This window comes from Dunckerocampus dactyliophorus, chromosome 17 (assembly GCF_027744805.1).
Source record: "Dunckerocampus dactyliophorus isolate RoL2022-P2 chromosome 17, RoL_Ddac_1.1, whole genome shotgun sequence".
Classification (NCBI taxonomy): Eukaryota; Metazoa; Chordata; class Actinopteri; order Syngnathiformes; family Syngnathidae; genus Dunckerocampus; species Dunckerocampus dactyliophorus.
In genome coordinates, this window is record NC_072835.1 from 4,042,605 (window position 1) to 4,068,493 (window position 25,889).

The 25,889-nt window shown below is 40.4% G+C and overlaps 1 protein-coding gene across 1 annotated transcript in view; it reads right to left on the reverse strand.

Annotated features, from left to right (window-relative positions):
• The window catches only part of bcr (BCR activator of RhoGEF and GTPase), a 118,321-nt gene that overhangs the window by 43,055 nt on the left and 49,377 nt on the right, over nucleotides 1-25,889 (reverse strand). The window contains exons 2-4 of the mRNA XM_054756213.1: nucleotides 15,211-15,395; nucleotides 8,870-8,974; nucleotides 4,860-5,045 (exon numbers count right to left, since the gene is read on the reverse strand). Of these exons, the coding sequence (XP_054612188.1) occupies nucleotides 4,860-5,045; nucleotides 8,870-8,974; nucleotides 15,211-15,395 (476 nt within the window). The remainder of the gene's footprint in view (nucleotides 1-4,859; nucleotides 5,046-8,869; nucleotides 8,975-15,210; nucleotides 15,396-25,889) is intronic.

The window sequence follows — 25,889 nt, forward strand, 5'->3', positions numbered from 1 at the left end:
CGCAACCTAAAAACTTTATTCATTGTTTAGTTTGTGTTTCATAATATTATGACTTTAAAAAATCTTTCTTTAATATTTCACCTTTACGCTGACAAAATGACGTTATTTTTCCCTCATTACGACGTCGTAAAAATAAAAAAATATTTATTGTTAGATTACAACTTTTTTCTCCTAATATTTTGACTTAATTCTTGCAAAATCACTGCCGATTTAAAAAAAAAAATTTGCTGTTTTTTTTCTTAGTTGTCTTGTTAAATTATATTTTTAGAATGTGCTGCGGGCCAACACAAACACAGATACGGGCTGCAAATGGCCCCCTACCCGCACTTTGGACACCCCTGGTGTATCTTGTCAAGTCAACTTGGATACACTTTCGAGTAGTCAGTGTACAGCTTGCATAGCAGTATAGATTCACGATCCACACCGTTAACTGGAAACATACGTGAGTGGCAAGAAAACCCAGTCACGGTCTGGGGAGAGCTGCGGTCCACCGAGCGGAAACATTGATTCCAACACAAGTGGGTGCGCCTCACAGTGAACATGTCCAAATTGTGTGCTCGGTGTGAATATTGAGTGTGAGCACCACTGATAGCTCGCACTGCCTTAATCTTCTTGGCCATGGGAGACATTACTTGTCCACTTGTCATCTTGTTAGGGCTCCTTGGCGCGTTGGAAAACTTGTATTTCTGTTTCATAACGACACAGAACATGTTGGAATTCATTTTCCCTCTCACTGAACCACGGCTCCCCCGGTGTTGGCAGCACTCGTGCCGCCTCAGACTGTCTGTTTACTGTCTATAATGTTTTCCCTTGAAAACATTTAAACTGCATGCATTTGTAGCTACGCAGCGAAGAGAATATAGACTACAGTTGCAGGTGCAATTATTTCAGCGCCGCTGACCAGATTTGGGGAAATGGCAACGACACGGGTAGGGAGGTAACGCGGCTACAAGAGGCCTGAAAACACACGAGCGCCACGGCTGCTTCTTAGAGACACAAAGCCCACACAGCAGCCATGGTCTCAGCTGCACCAGGCAGAAAGGCAGCATTGTGTGTGTATGTGTGTGTGAGTGTGTGTGTGTGCTGGAGCGAGACAGAAAAGAGGCGGAATGAGGCCAACACCAGTGGGTGAGCGGCAGTATTTTGGGGTGGGGTGGGGGGGGGAGAATTCTGGGATTTTTTGGCATAGCAAGTCACACCCAAAGTAAATGTAAAGCTGTCGTTGAAGCATTTGGAGTACAGTAGAGGCGTGACTTTGGGCTCTTTTGAAAGCTAACAAGATGATTCACAGTGTGTCTAAGTGGAACAAGCAATGCTGACGAATAGGACTAGCAGTGTGAATGTACCGAAAAGAAGGATTTTGTTTAGGTTAATCTGTAGCAGGGGTGTCCAAAGTGTGGCCTGGGGTCATTTGCAGCACACAGCTGTTTTTTTTAATGGCCCGGGGCACATTCTAAAAACATAATTTAACAAGAAAACTAAAAAACAAACAAACAAACAAACAGCAAAAATGAAAAAAACAAAAACAAAAGTAATTTTCCAAGAATAAAGTTGTAATCTAACCAGAAGAAGTCTTGGTTGTTTGTTTAAAGTCGTAATGTTATGAAAAACATCCAAGTCAAAGTCAAAACATTACGGGAATAAAGTCATAATTACAAGAAGAAAATTTACAAGAACAAAGTTAAAACACTTTTATTTAATAATAATAACAATGGATTAGATTTTACACCCAAAGCGCTTCACAATGCAGTGAAGCCATCACACACTGGTGGTGGTAATCTACATCTGTAGTCACAGCTCCCCTGGGTAGTCTGACGGAAACACGGCTGCGAATTCGCACCTACGGCACCTCCGGCCTCTCCGACCACCACTGAACATTCATTCACATTCATACACCAGTGTGGGCAGCAGCGGAGGCAAGGTGGGTGAAGTGTCTTGCCCAGGGACACAACAACAATGTCTGGGTGGAGGGAGCGAGGATGGAACTGCTCTACCTCCTGTAGTAAAAAAAATGACTATAATTAAATGGCTATAGTAATGGCTACAATAAAAATTTTAATATTTTTATTTATTTATAACACTAGAGAGGAAAAAAAAGAAGAAGAAAGTCAAAATTTTAAGGGAAAAAAGTTGTGTTCTAATGAGAAAAACGTTGCAATTTTACGAGGATAAACTTGTAATATTATGAGGGACAATAATGTCATTTCAGTAGCATAACGTTGAAATATGTTATCAAAATAAATATTTGTCATTTTGTAAATCCTTGTCATTTTTTTTTTATTAGCTTGGGGAAAAAGTTATAATATTATTGGAATAAAGTCACAATATTCCGAGAAGAAAATTTCCAAAGACTATTTATGAACAAAGTTCAAATATTTTGGAAAAAAAGGGGAAAAAAGAGCAAAAAGCAATGTTGATACTAATAATGCGCTTTTTCAACTAACAAAGCAGTTTTTTTCTTGTAACATAAGTAACTTGTTAGCATATCAACATGTGTTGCTTTACAAAATATCAAAGTCCTTTCATTCTTCACTACGTGTGCCTCGCTGGAAAAACCGTGGGCCACCCGCCCCTGCTTTAGAAACAACAATATGATGGAATGCAGTTCCTTGGAAAAGAGAGACATTCCCTTCATCAGTGGATGAGACCATCAACCACCATTTAGCCACTCATTTTTCCATGAACGTTAGAGGATTCTACTAATTAACAGTTTCCATACATCCTCTATGCCACTTATCCTCCGGGGTATGCTGGAGACTATCCCGGCAAACTACACCAGTCAATCACAGGGCACATATAGACAAGCATTCACACTCACATTCATTCATCCATACCTATGGTCAATATACAGTCGACAATTAAACTAACATGCATGTTTTTGGAACGCACGGGGAGAACATGCAATTCCACACACAGATGCCCAAAGGAGATTTGAACCCAGAACTTCCAGCTCTCCTGACTGTTTGGTCAACATGCTAACCACTAGTTAGTAATAGTTCTCCAGAACAAACTGTATTTCACACATAATTTTCAGACATAATTTTGTACCATACTGTATGTGGTACCTTAAACTTACTTTCTATCACAAAATAAATGAGTAAAGATTATAATATATATATACAGATTTTTTTGTGCTTTTTTTTTTTTTTAAGCGCTGAAAGCTGTTACAGGCCGAGCCTGGCCCTTTAAGAAGAACTGCATTGTGGGAAGTTGAGTTTTGTAGTGTTCTGCATTCTGATTGGCTGAAGACCATCTTCTGTTGTGGCCATGGCTAGTAAACTAGCTAACCGTGTGACCTGTCTGTCTTGCTGGCACTTGCGCATGTGACCAGATGAAGCGACATGTCTGGTGTTGACTTTCACTTTGTTTCTTATTATCGGGAGAATGAACAATAGCCCGTAAAATGTGTAGTCAATTGTCGACAGCTTGTCAGACGCTAAGTCTATCTACGCCAGTGTGCGTGATCACTCACGTTTCAATCTCTTTCCACTTTCTGGCATCTTTGTTTACATGACTGACTGGCGGCATCTAGCTAGCTCAGAGCTAAAAGTGGCTATTACGTTCATGGGATACATCGATCATCCATCATCATCACAACTTACTTTTTGTGTCACTTCACAATCTTGCTGTCTTGTTATCATTATAATACTTGTACTTATGGCTTGTCTTCAAAACCTAGTTGTGTGTCAAAGTTGTGCAACAGAAACACGTCGTGTGTTCAGCTTTAGAAAGTGACGCTATCACAGGGGTCTCCAACAGGTAGCTCGTATGCTAGCAGTAGCTCACCAGCTGACTTGTTGAGTCGTTCACCAAAGAACACCTGCTTCACCTCTTCGTATTTCATAAATGTTCTATTCAAACATGACGCCTGTGTTTAGTGACAAATGAGCATGCTGAGCGGAGATGTGCTTTGTAAATAAAGTGCCATTTAATTGTTGGCAGTGCTCTCAGCAACAGTTCTGCAGTGTTCGAGTAAATTTCCCCGCTGTGGGATAAATAAAGTACATACATACATTCTGGGTTCATGTTCTGTTAGTTGTTGAAAAAAGAAAAGAAATTGCTATTTGCCATTGAAAAAAAAATTGCAGACGTAGCAGCGGCATGACACAGCGGCGGCAGTCCGCCCTCACATGCAGCCCACCACCACAGCTTCAAACGAAGAGTGTTTAAACAAGAGAGAAATGTGAGAAAATGTTAATGTGTTAAAGTGTATAAAGTGTATGGTGAGGGGTTTTACGCCCTTAAAACATACAAAACTTGTAAACAAATGAAGTTGGCTACTTTGCGGATCCCCCGGGATAAACGAGGGAACACCGTACTAACATTTGTATTTATTGACTGAAAAAAAATATATTGTAGTGCGTTATAAGATTATTTCTGGATTTTCTTATTTCTTTAAACGAGCACTTTAGGAGGAATAAAAAATAAGCAAACTGCCTAAGAAAAAGCATTAGAAACTGAAGCTCTGAGCTAATCGCCTTTAGAATAATTGAGCTTAAGCCTACTGTAATAAAATGAAATAGAAATAAACTCCAGGCTATTCTTGATGAAAAATATAATATGAAAGTAGCACGACGCGTCCATTCATGTTCCCTTTTCTTTGTTGTAGTACACAAATAAACATGTTAGTGGCTGTGAGCATCTTTGTAAAGCTTTTATAAAGCTCTGTTAGATGATGGAGGTGTACCTAATAAGATGTCCAATTCCAATCCAATACAACTAGTCAGGAAAAGTAGCCCTGACAGCCCCTCGGTGTTGATTAACAATTGATCAATTGATTAGTAGCAGCGACACACACACACACACACACACACACACACACAAATAAAAAGTCCCAGTCACTCGTTGTTGAAGCTCACCAGTTTTTGGAAAAGATCCCCAACTCTCTGGTGGTGGCTCCACTGCTGGACGCGGGGCAGGAGCCCGTCGTAGAACTCCTTGTGGATCTCGTAGAGCTCAGGCACTTTGAAGAAGATGGTTTCGATCTGGGCCACGGAGAGCACGGGCTGCGACGTGGTGGCCGCCGCTTTCAAAGGTTTCATGGGCTGACGGGGAGGGAAAGGTTGGGTTGAGACTCGAAAAATATGACTTTTATCTTTGAGCGAACTTAAGAACGAGTGAGCACATTTTGCGGCTACAAACAACCATTTTTATCCAGATTGGATCAGTTATTGAGAAAAAAAACGTCTCGATGCGAGACCTCTGCAAATCGTGCAAGAATTAAGCAGCTCCTGCGAGACCTCAGCTAAGTGAACATCTGAAACACAAACTGCGCCACCAGTGTGGGTTCTAAGTAGAGCTCCGAAATGCAAAAAGAAGACATGAGAGTGAGACAAAAATGTTTTGAGCAAGCACTGCTTGTTTTTACTATCAACAAGCATTAAAGTGAAATAGGCTGTTGATCAGCTGATCTAAAGTTGAATACCAAACTGAAATCCCCCTAAAACAGAAATAAAAAGTGTAAAAAGGGAGTGAGTAACGAGTAGCTGCGCCATTCTTGTTAATCCCCTGAAAAATGGGCGTGGCATGCTTGATGCCAGTGTTTCCAGGAGGCTAGTAGGAAAGTTACTCCAGGTGGTGAAGATGGCTTCACGGAGGGCATCCACTGTCTGGAACTGATGTCCATTTTTGTAAACTTCCTTTGCCATCCATCCCCAAATGTTCTCCACTGGATTTAGATGAGGAGAACAAGCAGGATGGTCCAAAAGAGTGAGCTTATTCCTTTGGAAGAAGTCCTTTGTGAAGTGCAGCGTTGTCTTGTTGAAAAAGCCACTCATTACCACACAGACGAGGGCCTTCAGTCATGAGGGATGCCCCCTGAAAGATCTCCACATAGCCAGACACCGTTTGACGCCCCTGCACAACCTGAAGCTCCATTGTTCTAATCGTTGTTCCATGATGGCGCCTCCTCCACTGTGGAAAACATCTCAGTGGGATCTCGTCCTCATGCTTGTAACGTTGCTAGCCAAGTGGGTCTCCCACTTGACATTGTTGTTCCATAACCCTCAGGATGTTGGAAGAAGTTTGAAATGACTGTCTTACTGCGTCCACCCTCAGCAGCAATGGCGCGCTGCGAGAGGCCTTGCTTATGCTGCTCAACAACCCCACTGCGTTCAAAGAGCTGAAAGCTTTTTTGTCTTTGCCATCAAGAGATCATGACAGTGTGAATACCTGACGCTAAATCACCTTCAATCCACATTTTTGCCAAGATTTTGGCTTTAAATGCTGCGCTCTTAAATGTTTGACCCACTGACGAACAGCCTATTTCACTTTAATGCTTGTTTGCAATAAATTGCTTAGTCAAAAAAATGTTTTCTCGCTGCCATTTCTTCTTTTTGCATTTTGAAGCTCTTTAAACCTCCTTAAAGGAAAACTGCACTTTTTTTTTTTTTTAATTTTGCCCATCATTCACAATCCTTATGTGAAACATGAACACATTATTTGTGTCAATTTTCAATGAGCCAGCTCACAATGCACGTCATGGGAAGTACCTTTTTTGACGAGAAAGGCCTCACAAAAACCCCCCAAAAAACGCCAACAGTGTTCCATTTGCATAACTGTTATTGTTGCAGCTAACACGAGAAACGCTATTTATCTGGCGCCTCGCTGGTCTCAGCGTCACTCACAACGCCTCAAGCCACTGCAACGGGACAGACGGAAGAGTGGATACTACTGGCTCTCAATTTCGCTACGAAGACTCAACAAGATGCTCGCTTGCTGTCAGCATTTTTTATCTGACGACTGGAGCACAAGTCTGGAGCTAACTCGTTTTCTCTTTTTAGAGCGCACAGAAAATTGTTGGCATCTAGTCCACATACTGCAGACCAGCCCAGGCGTGTCCAAACCTTTTTCACACAGGACCGCATACCGAATACAGTATTTTCTTTGCCTTTTACCTCTTTGTTAACACTTTGAATTTGAGCTGGCGTGTGAACGGTATCGCGATCATATAGATAACATACTACTGTAGTCTGAATCGTTATTATGTGACGTGCTCCATCTGTAATGTAGGCCAAGGTATGCTAAGCACGTGAATATATTTCAAAGAAAAACGGCTTACATTTATTGTGTACTAGTTAGTGCAGGCGTGTCCAAGATGCGGCCCGGGGGCCATTTTCGGCCAGCAGCCAGTTTTTTATTGGCTCTGGGCATATTCTAAAAATACAATGAATTTATTATTGATTAGCTTTATGATTAGACATGACACTCATTTGCTTTGTCAGCTACAACATCAAGCTAAGATGAGGATGTTTTATTCTGATAGCGTAGCCTATACTGACCTACACGCATCTTTAAATCCTTGAGGCACCTCAGGGGACTAAACCTCGACACCCTACTCATTTGATTGTTTCGATTCTCAATTTTTTTTTCATTTAAATTTTCAATGAAACTTGGCCACGGTTTATTTTTATTATTTAAAATTTTACATATATTGAAAATATGCCTACACTCTTTACCCTCTGGGCCAATTTGGTCCGTTGGCTCCCCTTCTAAGCGTATATTTTGGAGATACTGTAATCCTGACATACAGTATTACATCATTTTAACCGTGAATACCTAATACGTGTAAGCATTTACCCTCAACATAAAAAGAAAACAGGTTTTTGGTGCAGAAAAATGGGATTGTAATGATAAAAAGGCTATTAAAATAAAAAATCCAAACAAAAAAAATTAAAAACAATATATTTTTTGCCTCAGTTTGAAGTGAAAGTGAAAACAAAATACCATTTTGGGACCTAAGGGTAAAAAGTGTAACCTGATTTTGAAAGGGAATCATGGGTTAATGTAATGTAATGTTTGAAAAGCATATCTCAGAACATTCCAACTATTTTTTTCCCTGGAGTCTTCTACTTCTTTCTGTCCACGGTGCCCAGGGCTGGGCCATGTGGACCAAAACTCATATCCCGATATATTTATGTTGAATATGGATATACGATATATATCCCAACATTTTTTCCACAAAGTGAGTTTAGACAAAGTCAAAGTCAAATATGCATGCAAAGTTGTTTCATTAAAATTGTAAAAATCGTACAGAAAATAGCCGCTAAAACAAAATAGTCCATTCTCTTTTTGAAATAAACATAGAAAAAGTAAAATATAATCAGCAATCTTCTTTATATCAAACTTTTAGCTATTCTCAAATCCTCAGATAATACCTAAAGCACAAAACAACCAAATATGAAACAAAGTGCCCCGCTAAAGAGGACATTTTTTTAAAATGTTAGCAGCAACTAAAAATACTTTACTTTGAACAGTATTATTGTTTTTGGAAAGCAGAACCTCAAAGGAATATGGAAGGAAAAACACCTTAATTACGTTTAGAACTACAAATAAACTTCATTTTTAGTTTGTTCATTTAAAATTGACACCACTTCATCAAAATCATTTTTTAACAATATTTAATCTCGGCCTGCACCTCTCAAAGGCTAGACAACGTAATAATTACGTCCGGACTCAGCTTCAGCCTCCACCTTTTATCTTGGAGTTAGGACTACTTGTTTGCTCGGCCACATTTTTTAACCTAATGTGGCCCGCGAGTCAAAAAGTTTGCCCATCCCTGTTCTAAATGAACCAATATCGTCCTTGAATCGCATCGGCAACCACGAACCGTGATATGAATCAAATGGTTGTTGAATATCCAATATCCAAAACGAGCTACGGGCTGCACTTTGGACACCCCTGATGTACTGCAGGTCAACAATCCCAACATGGGACGGAATATTTGAAATTAACTCCAGACTACAACAGATGGCATGAGTAAGCGATCCAACAGAGATTGCAACCGAGAGTTGAGAACATGAGTCTCCGTGTGTGTGTGTGTGTGTGTGTGTGTGTGTGTGTGTGTGTGCGTGCGTGCGTGTGCACTGACCAGCAGCAGTGCCTCCAGGTGACTGAGGTATGTTTCTTCGCTGGCCAAAATTCCAGACAGGACCCACTTCCTCATTTCCAGACCTTTCTCCAGGTCGCACTCCGTCTGCAAACAAGCACATTAGCCACCAGTGAGTTCACATTCAAACGCTGACATGTTTTATTTTGCTTTGAAATGACAAAACACGGGGGCCAGACATAACATAACTCACTCCCCGCCTCTCCTCGGCCCGGTCCGAGCTCAAAGAGACGGAGCATGAAAGGAAACAGACGGATAGCGAGATTCCTGGGGCCGCCGTGTTTAACCGTCAACTCTGAAAGAACTCAAACAGGCAGGATGTCCCAGAGGGGCAGGCTGGTGTATAAATACCTGCATGAATGTGTGTATGCGTGTTTGAAAGACGCACAAAAACACACACAGGTTGGAAGCATCCCGTCCTTCGGGCTACGTGGAAGAGGGAGGATGAAAGAGGATGAGATGGAGAGCAGACACAAAAATAAAAAAAAATTAAAAACAGCCCGGCAGCATTTTGTCTCCTCAGCTGGGACGACTGAAGAGACAGACAAGGTGCGCAAAGACTACATTTGTAAGTCCACCCCGCCTCTCGGATTTATTGTGAACGAGATTTACAGCCTCCCACATCCAAAAACATGCATGTTAGCTTCATTGGCGACTCGAAATTGCCCATATGTATGAATGTGAGTGTGAATGCTTGTTTGTCTATATGTGCCCTGCCATTGGCTGGCCACCAGTCCAGGGTGTACCCCGCATGTCGCCCAAAGTCAGCTGGGATAGGCCCCAGCATACCTCTGCGACCTTAATAAGGATAAGCGGCATAGAAAATGGATGGATGGATGAAGATTCACAGCTCTAAATGTTTATTAAGAAGGACAAAGTCCGCACAGAAGACGTGTGATGATAGTCTTACACATCCTTTCTATGCTCCATTTACAAATACTGCAGTAAATATGAAAAATTGTTGGTCATTTTTATCTAATGTTTGCACTGTGGGTCATTTTGTACGTACACTGCAGCTTTTCACAGGGTTTGTATATATAAGAAAAAGGAGGAGGAGGAGAAGAAAAAGAAGGAGAAGAAGAAAAAAGGAGGAGGAGGAGAATATAGTATTAGTATTAATATTATGAATGAATGAATATGCATAATTATTATTCATGATATTCATCCATCCATCCATTTTCTATACCGATTTTCCTCACTAGGGTCGCCGGGGTATGCTGGAGCCTATCCCAGCTGACTTCGGGCGAGAGGCGGGTACACCCTGGACTGGTATTAATAATATATTATTGAATATGATTAGAAATCAGACATATGAATATTCATATTGTACATATTATTGTTTACTTACAATAACTTATAGTATGTTTTTATTGCATCAATAAAATATTATTGTATATTAGTATTAATAAGATATATAATAATATCATTGTATTGTATTGTTCTGAACAATTCGATTTTTCTATTGAAGATATAAAGAATATATATTATTATGATGATTATTATTTATTTTTAAATACAATGTATGTATGATTTTGTGAACAATGTCAAAATGCTATTTTGCAGAAATATGTATTATTGAAATTATGACTATTATGAGTTACGGCTAAGAAAAATTGCATTTAATATTATAAAAATAACAGTATGATATCAAATAAAAAAAAATAATGTAAATTATTACAAATTATAAATGTAATATTACTTTTTTTATCTATCCTTGCAAATAAAGGCCTCTTCTACTTAAAAATAATCAACACCTTACCACTAATAGCTGGCGGATAGACTTGACTGCCAACTGTGGTGCTCTTATTTTGAAGGCCTGACTTAACTGTCTACAGGATGTGTTACGCCGATGCTGGAAGCTGTGCTGCTCCTGCCAGTTTTCATGACAGGTGCCGAGAAAGAAGGGCAAGATGGAAAACGGGAGTGTTGACATGTGTGGTACAATAGGGAGGTGTCCAAAGACTTTTGCCCATTTCGTGTGTGCCCGGGACTGCAAAACCCTCCAGTAGTTTACATTCTTTCTGATAGCTTATTGTCTCCACCAGGAGCAAGCAAAGCCTAAGAAGATATTTCACATCATCTTTTATTTACCGACCATGCAGCTGATGACGGCATCCCTGCTTCCTGTTTTTATTTCACACGTGAATCAAACAAAACACTTCATCTTCTTTCATTTGAAAAACATGGACTACACGACGCAGGAAAGATGAGTATTATTTTTGCATTTGGAAAGTGCCCAGCATCGACTGCAACAACATTGTTCCCAACCTCTTTCCCGGAGAACGTCAGCTCCGATAAACACTCCACGCGTGGCCCCTCACTTCCCTACTTTATTAGTCGTTCGCCGTTTCTATTTCTCATCGTCTAAGCTGTTTAGTGTCCCCCTTGCTTCGTCAAATCCCTAACGAAATTGCTTCCCATCTCTCTGGCGCTCCGTGTGTGCGTGTGTGTGTGTGTGTGTGTGTGTGTGTGTGCTCGGTAATGGAGCCGTCACATGAGAATCATCACCCCACAGCTGCGGGAGGTGAAAATAAGAGTTTTTTCACGGTATTACTTCTGCTTATTTAATTTCATATGAGACGTATGTCACAGCGGATGCTGGCAAAGCGGCAACGACAACATCCTCCCACCACCATGCAAAGCCAATCAACCTCCATGCCTCCCTTTTGACTGTTGGCGCTCTTGTAGACGACCACAATGTATCCCGACGGGCATCCTCCAACTGTACGCCATATTTCAAATAGACAGCATCCCACTGTATGTCAGCATGTTGTTGGGACAGCACTGTAGAAACATAGATATACTTTAGAGTAGTCAGTAGGGGTGTGACGTACGACATAGTATTAGGGTCACGTTGGGGGGGAAAAAAAAGAGAATAAAGTCGTAAATTTACGAGAATAAATACTTATTAGGGATGTCCGATATCGGCCTTTTTGCAGATAACCGATATGCCAATATTGTCCAACTCTCAATTTTTGATACCGATATCAGCGGATACCAATATGTGCCACATAATCGCACAATAATAAATCCATAATTTTGCCGGCCTCAATACATTGCCGTGCGCATGCGTGTCTGTTTTCCTCGTCTCTCGCCTCCAAACAGGCAGGAAGAGAAAAAAAAAACATGTTTTTGTTCCATAAGTAATGAATAATAAATATTGGATAAAAAACAAGTACAGTGGTACCTCGGTAGATGACGCGTACAGACATTTTCGCCATATAATCCCAGGTACAGTAGGAAATAACAACAATAGATACTACTATACAAGCTGTACACAGACTTCTCTGAATGATACGCACGTTTCATTCCTATAGTGTTGTCCCCCGAGAAAACATACTGCATCTCCTTCAGTCAGATTGCGGATGTGACGGTTCCTAAAGGCGATGATGCTATCACTGTGACATCGTGTGTGTAGTTGATGGGGGGGGGAGAAGACACACCAGCACACACTAACCAAATTTTTATTTCGCCGACAAAAAAGACGGATGTGAGAATCGACTGTACATCTGTGGAATAGCGATAGCTTTCAAAGCATTAGGCCAAAGTTCGGCGACGGTCTGGGGACTCGGAGCATCAATCAGACGAGCAGAGGGCGAGATGGGGGCGGGGGCTGGGGGGTGGTGCTGCGTGACTGATATAGCTTCATGACCACTGATGCGATTACTTCCTCCAAGGGCACGCTTGTGGAGAGAGACGCTATTAGCCTATTGACACCCCCCCCCCCCCCCCCCCCCCCAATTCTAAAGGATGCTACCCCCCATAAAAAACCCCTCTCACTCTCACTCTGCATACGGATGACACCATCAAACTAACAGGAATAAGGGAGATCCAGGAAGTGCAGCTGCCTTGCGATATTGTCACGCATGTACTCGCTAAACAAATGCAGTGCAGCCGTTAGTGCCAAGGAGAAGCCGAAGCTTGAAAAGCGCTTTCCGTTGTTAAGAAGTCTCCTTCCTGTTTGGGAACCTTCCCAGTAAAAGACCTAATCGCACAGACAAGTGGATAAGACGAAAGCAGTGTGCTGGCATGACCTTGACTCTCAGGTACTATGGCAGGGATGTCCAAAGGGATGCGGCCCGGGGGCCATTGGCGGCCCACAGCTGGTTTTTTACTAGCCCTTGGCACATTCTAAAAATACAATTATACGGGAACAAATAATCCTAAAAAAAAAAAAAAAACAGCAAAAAAGGAAGTTAAAATATTAACAAAAAAAAAAGTGGTAACCTAAAAAAAACCCTCATAATTTTACAAAAATAAAGTCATAAAATTATGATGACAAATAAATTTTTGAGTCCTAAAGTTGAAATATTAAAGGAAAAAAAGGGTGAAAAATAAATATATTGGAGAAGGTTTTTTAGCATATGAAAAACAAGACAAAACAACAAAGACATACATTTTGGGAAATTAGTTTGGGGAAAAGTTCTATTTACAAGAACAAAATCAAAATATTTTGGGATAAAGTCGTAATACTATGAGGACAAAATATAGGCAAAAGTTTAAATGTTAAAAGCTGTAACTTATTTCTTTAAAGCGGTAATATCATGAAAAACAAAACAAAGAATAAAGACACAACTTTTGTCAAATTAGACTGGGAAAAAGTTATATTCCAAGACTGAAATGTAATTATTTTGGGATAAAGCCGTAATATTATGAGGAAGATGAATATCTGAGAAGCCAAAGTTGAAATATGAAAGAAAAACAAAACACAGTGTTTCTGTAAAGTTGGAATTTGAAAAACAAAACAAAGAACAAAAAGACACAACTTTTGGGAAATTCGGTTGGGAAAAACATACAAGACCGAAATCAAAATATTTTTGGGATATGTCAAAAATATAGTTGAAATGTTTGTAAAATTGAGCAAAAACAACTGTGATAAAAAGGAGCAAAGGTTGATATCAATAATACACGTTGTCACTTATAACACTAAGCTTCAGAAGGAGGCTGTGTTTTCTTGAAGTATCTGCAGTGGTGGGAAAACGGTTTGCACCCTTCCTGATTTCTTACTTTTATGCATGTTTGTCACACTTAAATGTTTCAGATCATCAAACACATTTAAATGTTAGTCAATGACAACACAACTGAACACAAAATGCAGCTTTTAAATTAATATTTTTATTATTTTTGGAGAAAAAAAATTCCAAACCTACATGGCCCTGTGTGAAAAAGTCACACGCCCCCCTCCCCCACGTTAAAACATAACTGAGATGAATTGAGATCTATCAGTGTGGAAAAGGTTATAAAGCCATTTCTAAAGCTTTGGGACTCCAGCCAACCAAAGTGAGAGCCATTATCCACAAATGGCAAAAACGGCTCATCCGAGAGGTCCCAAAAGACCCCAAAAACAACATCCAAAGAACTGCAGGCCTCACTTCAGTTAAGGTCAGTGTTCATGATCCCACCATAAGAAAAACACTGGGCAAAAACGGCCTGAATAGCGGAGTTCCAAGACCAAAACCACTGCTGAACAAAAAGAACATTAAGGCTCGTCTCAAATTTGCCAGAAAACATCTTGATGATCCCCAAGATCTTTGGGAAAATACTCTGGTCTGACGAGACAAAAGTTGAACTTTTTGGAAGGTGTGTGTCCCGTTAAAAGTAATGTTGCATTTCAGAAAAAGAACATCATACCACAACAGTAAAATATGGTGGTGGTAGTGTGATGGTCTGGCGCTGCTTCTCTGCTTCAGGACCTGGAAGACTTGCTTGATAAATAGAACCTTGAATTCTGCTGTCTACCAAAAAAATGCATTTTGTGTTTAGTTGTGTTGTCATTGACTGATATTTAAATTTGTTGGATGATCTGAAACATTTAAGTGTCACAAACATGCAAAAAAAATACGAAATCAGGAAGGCCGCAAACACTTTTTCCCACCACTGCACATATAACATTTGTTGCTTTACAAAATTTAAAATATGAAAGTGGTCCACGCATCCTTTGATTTTTCAATATGCAGCCCTGAGTGGAAAAAGTTTGGACACCCATGTACTCACCCATGTACTATGGAGTACCACTAACAATACTCCTAAAACTCAGTAATGAAACGCTACAACAACGCCTACGACGGCTCCTGAGGCTGCCAGTCCGTCAGCCATCCTCTCAAATGGTGCGTTCCGTTCCTCGTCGATTCTGATGAGACTGGATTCCTGTAAGAATAGATTAGCCCACTTCCCGCTGCGCATCGAGGTCACAGGAAGTGTTGACGTTTATTGTAATTGAAGAGAGAGTGAGAACGAGAGAGAGAGAGCTCACGACGCCACAGCAAGATGGTGACTCGCTGCGTCCGGCAGGGCTGCTTTTAACATCTGCAGCACACACTCACCGACTTGGAGGACTCCAGCGATCCCGACGAGAGCGTGTCCCGACTGCTGCGGCTCTTGGAGCTCAGGTGAGGCGACGACGAAGGCGAGTCGTCAATGTAGGGGAGGATGTCGTGGTGCCTCCGCTGCTCCTCGGCGCGGTCGGCGTCGTAGCCGTAAGAGGGCGGCGTCCCGGTGTAATGGCCATCTGTCAACAAAGCACAAGTTACGACATAAGAATGGACTTCTACTACTGAACCGCTGCACACAAATGGGTGAACAATTGTCAAAACATGCAGTCCACCTGTGTTGCCCGTGCTTTTATTCTTAAGAGAAATACACCACATGGTGGCGCTGTTATTTAACCCCCCAACTCTCAACCCCAGAAGTCGGACTGACTTGAAATTCCTCACAAACTCGACAAAACACCCTCTCTAACATTAGGGTGTTTTGTCGAATCGCCCCAAAATTTGGTACACACTTTTAGGGGACTGACGAGCATGTGTGTGTAAAATTTTAATGAGATTGGTTGAAAAACATGGCCGCCATCAAGCCAAACATCTTTTCAGGACAGCGTTTCCCATGCATTCATTTATTTGTGGAGGCTCGCCACTGATACATTTGCGCCGCCACAAATAGATTTGGCGCCAACTGTTGGAATGCGTCATAACACAGCAAAAGTTAAAAAATGGAGCAAAAAAGTATAATATAAAAAAAAGCTGAAATATTGATCCTAATAACTAGAAATGTGCAAATGCAGGATTCACACGGCGAGTTGACTCTTGACTGAAATGCTATAGCTAGCATGCTAACTGTTACCAAGTGTGCTCCTGGCATGGCAGCGCTATGTACCTATGTAAGTTCATATCAATGAATATAGGTTAAATAGTAACTGTTGGCATGCTATCAATGCTAACATTGTACTACAGTATTAGCACGCTAACACAGAGCACAATTAGCTTAGCAAAGGGGGGGGAAATCATAAAGGTGCATCCAATTTTATAAGCCTTACATCAGCGGTGTCCAAAGTGAGGCCCCAAGGTCATTTGCAGCCCACACCAGTTTTTTTTGTTTTTTTTTTACTGGCCGACAGCACATTCTAAAAATATTATTGAACAACAAAACTAAAAAAAACTAAAACAGCAAAAATGTCAACAACAAAAAAAAAAAACAGAAGTCATTTTAAAAGACTTAAGTCAAAATAGTAACAGGAAACAGTCGTAATTTAAGGCAAATAGTTGGAATTTTACAAGAATAAGGTTGTTCCGCTATGAGGAAAAATATGACTTTAGTAGCATAAGGCTGAAGTATTAAAAAAAGATTTTATGTATATTATATATTATATATATTATGATATATATATCATATATATTATGTATATTTTCACAAACAACAAAGAAATTAATAAAGTTGTAATTTTTGGAAAATTAGGTAGCATAAAAATGAGAATAAAATTATGAGAAGAAAGTCCAAATATTAAGACAAAAAAATGTATTCGAACAAGAAGAAAAGTCTCAATTTTACATGAATAAACTCATAATATTATGATGAAAAATAATGTCACTTTAGTGGCATAGAGTTGAAATATTAAAAAAAAAAATGTTTTTTGAAGCCATAATACTACAGTATGAGAAACAAAACAAAATAAAGTTGTATTTTTTGGAAAATTGGGTTGCAGAAAAAGTTATATTACGTTTGGAAAAGTCCAAATATTATGGGAATAAAGTCATTATATTCATAAGATATTTTAAGAAATTACATTTCTTAAAATATAATATTTTTAACAAAAATGGGAAAAAAGAGGAAATAGTGAAGTTGATACTAGTAATAGGCTCGTACTTTTTTCTTGAAATATATATAACTAAGTAGCACATCTTTACAACATGAAAGTGGAAAAGTTACGTCCTTTCATCGCTGGAAGAAGGTTTGGACACCCCCGCTTTACATGCTTCTTAGGACTGTGCTGTTTTTAAGGACCTACTGTAATCTTTTAGGCATAAACGTTAGTCTTTCCTACAGTTTTGAACTGAATTTGTGGGCCAGTCTTGTCATTGACCGTCCAAATTTGGCTCACGGGCCACTAGTTGAAGAGCCCCGGTGTATAATTCTGTCTGTTCCAAAGACGAGCAGAGCTGGACGCACAGCAAACGACACGATTTGCTGTGTCACAAGCGTCCTCGCTGCAGCCCAAAGTTGCGGCTTTGGTGTGCTTCCTTCACTATGAGACAATGTTTGTTTTTCTTTTGCTGTGTTAAAATAGTTCACAGCAGGAGGCGCGAGTCCGACCTTGTGGGAATGTGGTGTGGAACAGCTGAGGGGAAGACATCAAGCATCCTTGAGAAGACATTCCTGCTCATCGCCTCCTCCCGCTCCTCCGCTTTCAACAAAGCATCACTCCTCACATAGCTGGCCTGGCCTCGTAAGCGCTGACTCGTCACGTAAACACGACACAGATAACGGCGACAACCTCGGCATTTACTCGAGTGAAGGCTGACAAAAACCCCAATAAGTGGTACACCTTCACGGATACCCGCTTTAATATAATAAACCTGTTTATTATCACCAAAAGTAGATCATTGGGGATGGGTACAGAATGCAGTACTTTTAAAGGTACCGATCGAATTCTGTCGGTGTCACCGAGTACCGATTCACGCAAAATCAAACGCCTTGTGACTTCACGTTTACGTCAACAAGGAGACAAATTAAACATGCAGAAGATGAAATAAGGCAATATTGTTAAGTACATGGATCCAATAAAAACCTGCCTGTTTAATAAAAGACACGTTTCAACGCCCAAACTCCCCGCTTAGCTTGATGACGTTTGTCGGTTCACTTGAAGCCGTTAATACGCACACGTGGACATCATTTGTGCCCTGTCATTTACGTTTCTGTCATTAAAAGACAGTAAAAATGGGCATATTTCAAACCGAGCTGCAAATGGTCATTAATCTGTGATCAATCCGATTAAAAGTTTTTATCATTTCACTGCCCGTTTATGTTTTTATTATTTTATAGTTTTTATCGACGACGTAAGCCATTCAAAGAAAACACTGTCATCCTCGTTTATCGTGGTTAATCGGTTCCAGACTCGACTGTGATAAGTAGTATTCCTTATTTACAAATGGAACATATTTGCAGTTAGAGCATAGAAAACCTGTTTACAACCTTCTAAATCCGGGTTTTAACATTATTGAGCCCTCTAGACATGAAACAACACCCCCCATAGTCACCTTTACACTTGTATTACCCAATATAATAAATACAAAAAGAGAAAATAGTTTTTTTTATTATCGTTTTTCATTGTATCGAAAAACCAATATATTTTTATGCCAATATCGGGCCGATATTATCGGACGTCCCTAGTCATGATTATTTAATATATTTTTGAAAAACCCGTGATAGATTGAAGCTGCAAAATTGGAAGCTCAAAGTGGTGAGGGATGAATGAATAATGACAATAATGAAAAATGCGAGTACCAGTTGAGGAAACCCTGCCTGAGGGAGAATTTTTTCCTCGCCTCCGTCGCCAAAGCGCTTGCTCGTAGTGTTGGTTGTCTTCCACGTGCAGCACGGGTGTAAGTTTTGACATGACTGTCGCATCTGTGATTTTCAACGAGACTACAGATCTTGTTTTTTTGCGTTTAGATGTAAGTACTAACGCTCAAATTCGACGTTGTGACCAATTGGTGTTTTTAGCTGCCAAAAATGCTTTCTCTCAGTGTAAAAATGACTGGTGTGCTTTCAGGGAAAAAAAAAGTCCCCAGCGTCCAAATGAGTAGACTAGCGACTCCTCCTCCTTAGCCGCCCAAAAAAGACCCAAAACAATGTGTATGTATGTGACCAGGGGACATGTGACCTTCAGCCCACCCACCGCTTATACTCCGCACACTGGCATCGGGCTGTGGGCGGCGGCTGCCCACCAGGACCAACGTAGTGTGCAAGTGTAGTCAGCCCCTTTCCACAAAGCATAACCTTGACCCAAAGCAAACACTTCAATCATTTCAAGTTAGCATTGCTCCTTATTTTTATACAAGTAAATATATGGAGTATGGAAGTGAAGCAATGCCGGATTACAGTCTATTACTGTTTCCCAACTTCATACTCCTTCCCCCTCACTTTGGAAAAATGTTGTCACGAGAAACACTGGTGCTGGTGTTTGTGTTTGTGATGGAATGCCTTTTTTTGTGTGTGTGTGCCCGCACAGCCCAGCAAGCCGAGAGCAGAGCATCAAGGCGGCACAGCCAGTGACCACCTTGAAAGCAGCACACTCAGAGAGAGAGAGAGCTAAAGACCACAGTCGTGAATAATAATGTCCGAGTGATAATTAAATATGGGAAATGCCAAATAAATCACAGCAGCTCTGACTGAGGTTTCCGTGCGTCGCCAAGGGAAACGGCTGAACGCCAAACAACTCTGAGGTAAGTAAGTAAGTATTTCAGGAAGTTGTTCTTTTTTTTCAATAAATAAATGAAAGACTCTTTCAAAAGTATAGGAATATATATTTATGCTTATTTATTCTTATTGGTGAAAGCAACACACACACACACACACACACACACACACACACACACACACACACGCTTGCATAAGGCGCCCCTCTATTGCACTGATGTCACATCGTTACGCTGTATGCGCATGTACGCTGTAAAATGTTATGCTTCAGCATCAAATATGTATAAATGATTACCAACTTCAATTATATATATATACATATATAAAATTAAAATAAAAAAATAAAAATAAGTACATTTTTTAATTGACCTTCTCCTAAAGTGACCTCCGCCAAGCGCAGCGCGGAGCTTATGTTTTTGCCTGCGTTTATCTGTTTGTTTGTGTTCAAAATAACTTGAAAAGGCCTGAATGGATTTGGATTACATTTTCAGGAATTGTCGGAAATGGGACATGGAAGAGCTGATTACAGTTTGGGGGTGATCTTGATTATCGTCTGCATCCAGGAATTTTTTAAAGGTTTCTTTAGCATTGCGAGATAGGACCATTTTGGGGATTTGTGCATATAACTCCAAGAAAAAAAAAATGCTCAGGGCACTTATTCGAGCACATATAGCCTTCCCGGTACATTGCGCTATCATGCTAAGTGTTTGCATGCTAAAATTAGCACAGTAGCATTTTTAGCAGTTCTCATGGGTAGACACTTACATGAACACTTGGCACTATCATGCCAGGTGTTAGCATGCTAACATTAGCATAATAGCATTTTTTGCCATTGTCACAGGTAGACATTATTATGCTAGGTGTTAGCATGCTAACATTTGAATGTTAGCATGCTAACATGAACATACTAGCATTTTTTTGCGATTTTCATGAATATGAACTTAAGCAGACATTTATCACTATCATGCTAGGTGTTAGCATGCTAACATACTGTAATTATACTAACATTTTTAGCATTTTCAGAGGTAGGCACTTATACAAACACTTAGCGCTATTATGCTAGGTGTTAACATTATTATGTAAACATTATTAGCATTCTTTAAGTCATTCAAAGCCTTCCGTGGTATGTTTTCATGGTCAAGGAATCTAAATATGTTGATAAAATAAATGTGGCAGAGGTCTGCCCTCTCAGAGTGCTTTTCAAGTTATATTTGCTTCCGGATGGAAAACAAATTTTCTTTTTTTGTTAAATGAAATGAAATGAAATGAAATGAAATGAATTATATTTGAAATTACATTTTTAAAATTTAAGTGAAGTTAAAGTTTTAAAAAATCTCACACAAAATTACCCAAAACATTACAAAAATATGATTACTTCCAAAATATCCAAACATTTACCAGTGTTTGTATGTATGATTTTTATGCTGTTCAGGTTTTTATGCTGCCGATACTGATCATCCATGAGTGAAATGGGCTGATACCGATCACATAGATGCAGTGTATAAAGTGTGGCTATATCAGGACTCACCAATGGTTTTCTTGTGGGAGCTGCTTTTACAAAATGAAACTGGCCAAGAGCTACTCGTTTATTTTCAGAGCTTATTTTAAACCCAAACAAAGCGAATATGCTTGTTTTACCAGAACATGAACAAAATGCTGGTGTCCACAACTCACATTTTGTATTTCTGAATGAATTTCTTGCTAGCGTTCTCACATTAACTGAAAACCTGAATGTAAAGCGGGCTTGCAGGCGCCTCATGTGGTCGTGGGGGGCTCCCTGGTGCCTGCGGGCACCCCGTTGGGCCACCCCTGGGCTGTATGATGTGAAAGGGAAACCATAAAGTTTAGACAAAAACACATTGGACTTACTTTTTCAAAATCACTGGTGAAACTCAGCAAATTAGGCGCCTGCTTTAAGGAGACTTGGATGCGAGAGCAGCTTGATGGCGCTCCAGCAGGACCCCCAGGCAGTCGGCAAACGTGTCCCGCGTTTTGGCTAGTTGGGGGTGGAGTTGATCGGCGTTAAATCGATCGATCGGAGCACCCCTAGTTTTTTTGTGCACGGAATGCCAAATATGACTTAGTGGAGTTTAATGATATAATAAAAGAACAACTAAGAAGTACGTATTTTGTTGGAAGGCAAGAATATCTCCAAACCACTGAAATCATTTCTATAAAATGCAGCATGTGAGGTGCAGAATGCGATTTTTGCAATTTTATGTACCATCATGAAAGACAGGTTCTTAACTGTTATTTAAGCACTTTGTAATACTCCTACTGCCACCTACAGGACTGGAGTGGAATATCAACACTTTTTTTTAATGGGTAATACTGTTTGCAGATGTAGAAAGTGATCTTTGAGACTTCAGCCTGTCCACGTCTGATCTCATCTTGGCCCAGACGCTGTCTCAACATCCCTGCACGCATCTCGCTGCCTCTTTTCTTTCCTGATTGTCCACTTTTGTGTGTGGCGGCCAAGAAACCTGCCTCTGATTTGCGGCATTCACAGCTGGAACCCTCGTGTTGCTCACGGCGCATTATCTTCCCTCACGTTCCCCTCCTCCCACTGTCTACAAAAGAACCCCCCACCCCACCACCACACCGCTTCCCTCCACAGATGTAACAGAAAAGCCTGGAGAGCGAGGAAAATCCACCATGATTCCCCCGATAGAGAATGCAAGAAAGACCACCACCGACCATGCGGTCGCTACTGGGCAAATTCTGCATGGAGGGATGATAGGAAAGAATAAAAGCACACTACACACACGCACACACACACACACACACACACACGCACATTCCACTCCAATGTTTACATGGAAACATGGCTGGGGAGGGGAACAGGTCTTCTTTCCTGCTGCAGGTGGAAAACAGCCACCACACTGGGAATAGCAGCAGTATGGCTGCCATGGCAACACATTTTTGTACGCCCGTGGGGCGTCCTAATGTGGTCACATGGCTGCAAATGACATTTGCGGCGCCCCCTATGGGTTGGGGGTCAATACACGACTGACATACGGACGATAACACGTAGAGATGTAGCAGCAGCCAGTTGTAGCTAGCGTGATTAGCATTAGCAACTAGCCTGGTTGTTTTCCCTTGGAATACTAGAAAATATGCACCCGCTTGCTATCGAAAAGGGGATTTTGTTGGAATTAAGCAAACAATTTGTTAATTAGCGACTCAGGCAAAGTGTAGGCGAAAGCAGCAATTTTGCTAAAGTTGGCAACGCAAACGCTACTCGGTAAAGTCTTCTTATCAGGCGAAAAGGGGTGTTTTAAAAATGTGTTTGCTATTCTAAAAGCAAGAATTGTTTAGGAACTCGTTCCATACGGTTCATCTGTTATAAGCTTTTTTCATAAAATGCTGTCCTCACTGTGTAAACACGCTACACTGAAACCGGAGCTAAATTACTTCAGATAAGACAACTCTGCTAACGGATGGAGGATATTTGGCTTTATTTAGCATGTTCTATGTAATATAGCTCAGATTTCAGTGCACATATCCGTTCAAACAAGCAAAACAAATCTATTTTAGCCAAAAGTAAGTACTTGTGACATTAATTTGACATATTTAATCTAGCCATTAGCCAATGCTTTCTTCTTCATTGCACCGCTTTAATAATACCAGCGTTTGTATTTTTGTATGTATGCGCGTAGAATAACACTGTCCAACGAAAAGAAAATATCTTCAAATTTGGCTGATTTTTCTTTTTATACGAAAAAACATTTACGTTTTTTGTATCAAACATGTTTTAGGTAAAGGGCATTTATTTTTTAACAAAAAAGTAATTGTCCTTTTTTGTCCCAAAAAATGTTTGAAGGAGAAAAGTGGACAGTTAAAGCCTGACTCAAATATTGTGCTATTAAAGAAACCGGTGCTAGGTAGATAGATTTGCAGACATGTGTGCCATCTCTCAACTAAAATTTCAATTTTCAGTTAAATTGACGTTGTTAGTATGTACAAATACATATATTTATGTTTCTTTCAACAAAATACAGTAAAAATGGGCATGTTTCTGACTTAGTGTGACGTGGTGATTAATCATGATTAATTCAGTGATTAATCTGAAGCAAAATTTCAATCATTTGACAGCTCTAAAGTAAATATAACATAAGATCAAATAAATGACATATATTATACATAATACATTCTATTAAAAAAAAAACATATCTTTGACTTAAAGTCAAAATTTTTTACATTTTTGTTTTTTTGTCAGAGAAACAGCAAGTATGATTTTTTTTGGATTGTAACAACGTAATAAAAGAACATAGAGGAGGTAAGTGTTGTGTTTTGTTTTGCTTGTACCAGAGCGCGTCCTATCAGGTTCTCAGCCGTAATGCATAAAAGGATAAAGGGGCTAAGCATCCATTTTTGTCCATTCTCACACACATAAGCGATCAAACGGCTTGTCTGGGTTCATCGGAGACCACGAGAGCTGTGACCTTCGCACAAAGAAGACAAGTGTCGCCTGAAGGGGAGAAAAGAGGAGGATGGGGGGGTCGGTGGGTGGGGAGTAAACAGAAAGGAGGCACATAAGGAGGCTAATTCTCTCATCTCATCAGAGGGGAAATGATTATTAAAGAGACGACGGAGAGCGAAACGGAACGGAGGGAAGGGAGCGACTCTCAAGGGGGGTGTCTCTCAGCATGGCCGCCATAAATCGGCTCTTACACGCCGACGCCTTTATTGGACTCTGAGAGGAAACCTGTCATCCTAACGCTGCTAATATAACACCACCCCTCTCTCTCACACACACACACACACACACACACACACACACACACACACACACACACACACACACACACACACACACACACACATATAGCCTTATTCTCCATGTTTCCACCAAGCGGCACAGTTCAGTTCATCCGGTTTGGATACTGGAGTCAAAATAAAGCAGTAATTTACATCCCTGTTCTTTACAAATGGCTTCCCATACAGTGTGCCTGCCTGAGAGGTTGACAGTGGGTTCCTTTATCCTCCCAAGTACCCAATTTAAAGACAATTTAGCAGCAGGCAGTGGGGGCTGGTAGACGAATGAAAGCAAGGACTGGGCTATAGCGTGTGGGAGGTGGGGTGGACATCATCAAGATATCAAATGAACTTCAGTTCTTTTGATCAGTCTCACTGGAGGCACACAGGGTGTGTGTTTGCATTTTAGGAATGGGGAAAAAAACAAGGTTAAACTCGGCGTTAAAACAACCAAGAAGCTTTGGTGTGGCCTGGCTCGGAAATTGGGAAACTGCCAACAAGGAGCTTCTTTGAACGCGTGAGTCGGGACAAGAACGAGGGTCTTCTGTGTTTTACGTCTCAGCACGTTTTATCCAAGAAAAGACTGAGGGCAGCAATAAATGTAAGTGACAGGCAATGTTAGCATGCGCAGTTGTTTTTGCAATTTCTAGTTGTAACTTTCAGAGTGACGCGACGATAACAAATCTGCTCGACCCATGAAGGACCAAAAGTGGTTTGTGTTAGCTGTCGGCATTTGGACATTTAATTACGCAAATGTAGGGCCCTATGAAATCCCTGTTATTTTTTCCAAATGTAGTTTTTCCCATTTTTGTTTTTATTCAGTTTTTTACCTTTTACACTTATTTTACCAGCATACAGTGTGTACTTTTGCGGCAGTAAGTAAAATGTCCCTTAATGAAATGCAAAAAGTCTTACGTTTAATTGATGCAATACATCATTGACCAATTTGGCACGACATCAGCGGGCATCGTAAAACGCTCGTTTTCATTAACAAGCAGTAAAATACAACAGAAATGTGTACAGAAATGTTCTTCTCCTCCCGATGACAGCATTTCATTTCATTTTCAAGATTCCGCGTTCAACCGTAGATACTGTTTTTATTGGCCAGTTCCGCGATTCTGTCATAGGGCCCTACAAATGTCCGACAATAGTTTCCATGGTCATTCGCAATGGTTGTCTAATGCTGTAGCGACTGACTTTTGGAATACAGACAAACCACGGTTTTTGAACGCCCCAGTTTTCGTATGATTCGGTTTTCGACATGCATTTTTTCAGTTATCATACGATTGCTTCAGCTTTTGTAGATTCTTCGTACCTATTGATAATTGCAAATTTAAAGATTTTTTTTTATGTGATGAGAGGGTGGAGAGGCTTGGAACCACAGCTGTGTAAGAACTACGAATAGTACCTGGTACCTGCCAATGGAAAAGCGCCATCATCAAACCAAGTAGGTAGTGTACAGTGTAGAGAGACTGACAAAGACAAAGGGTATTTGAAAGATGGTTTTGACGACCAGTTTGTGCGCCAAAAAACAAACCCACACCTCCTTGTC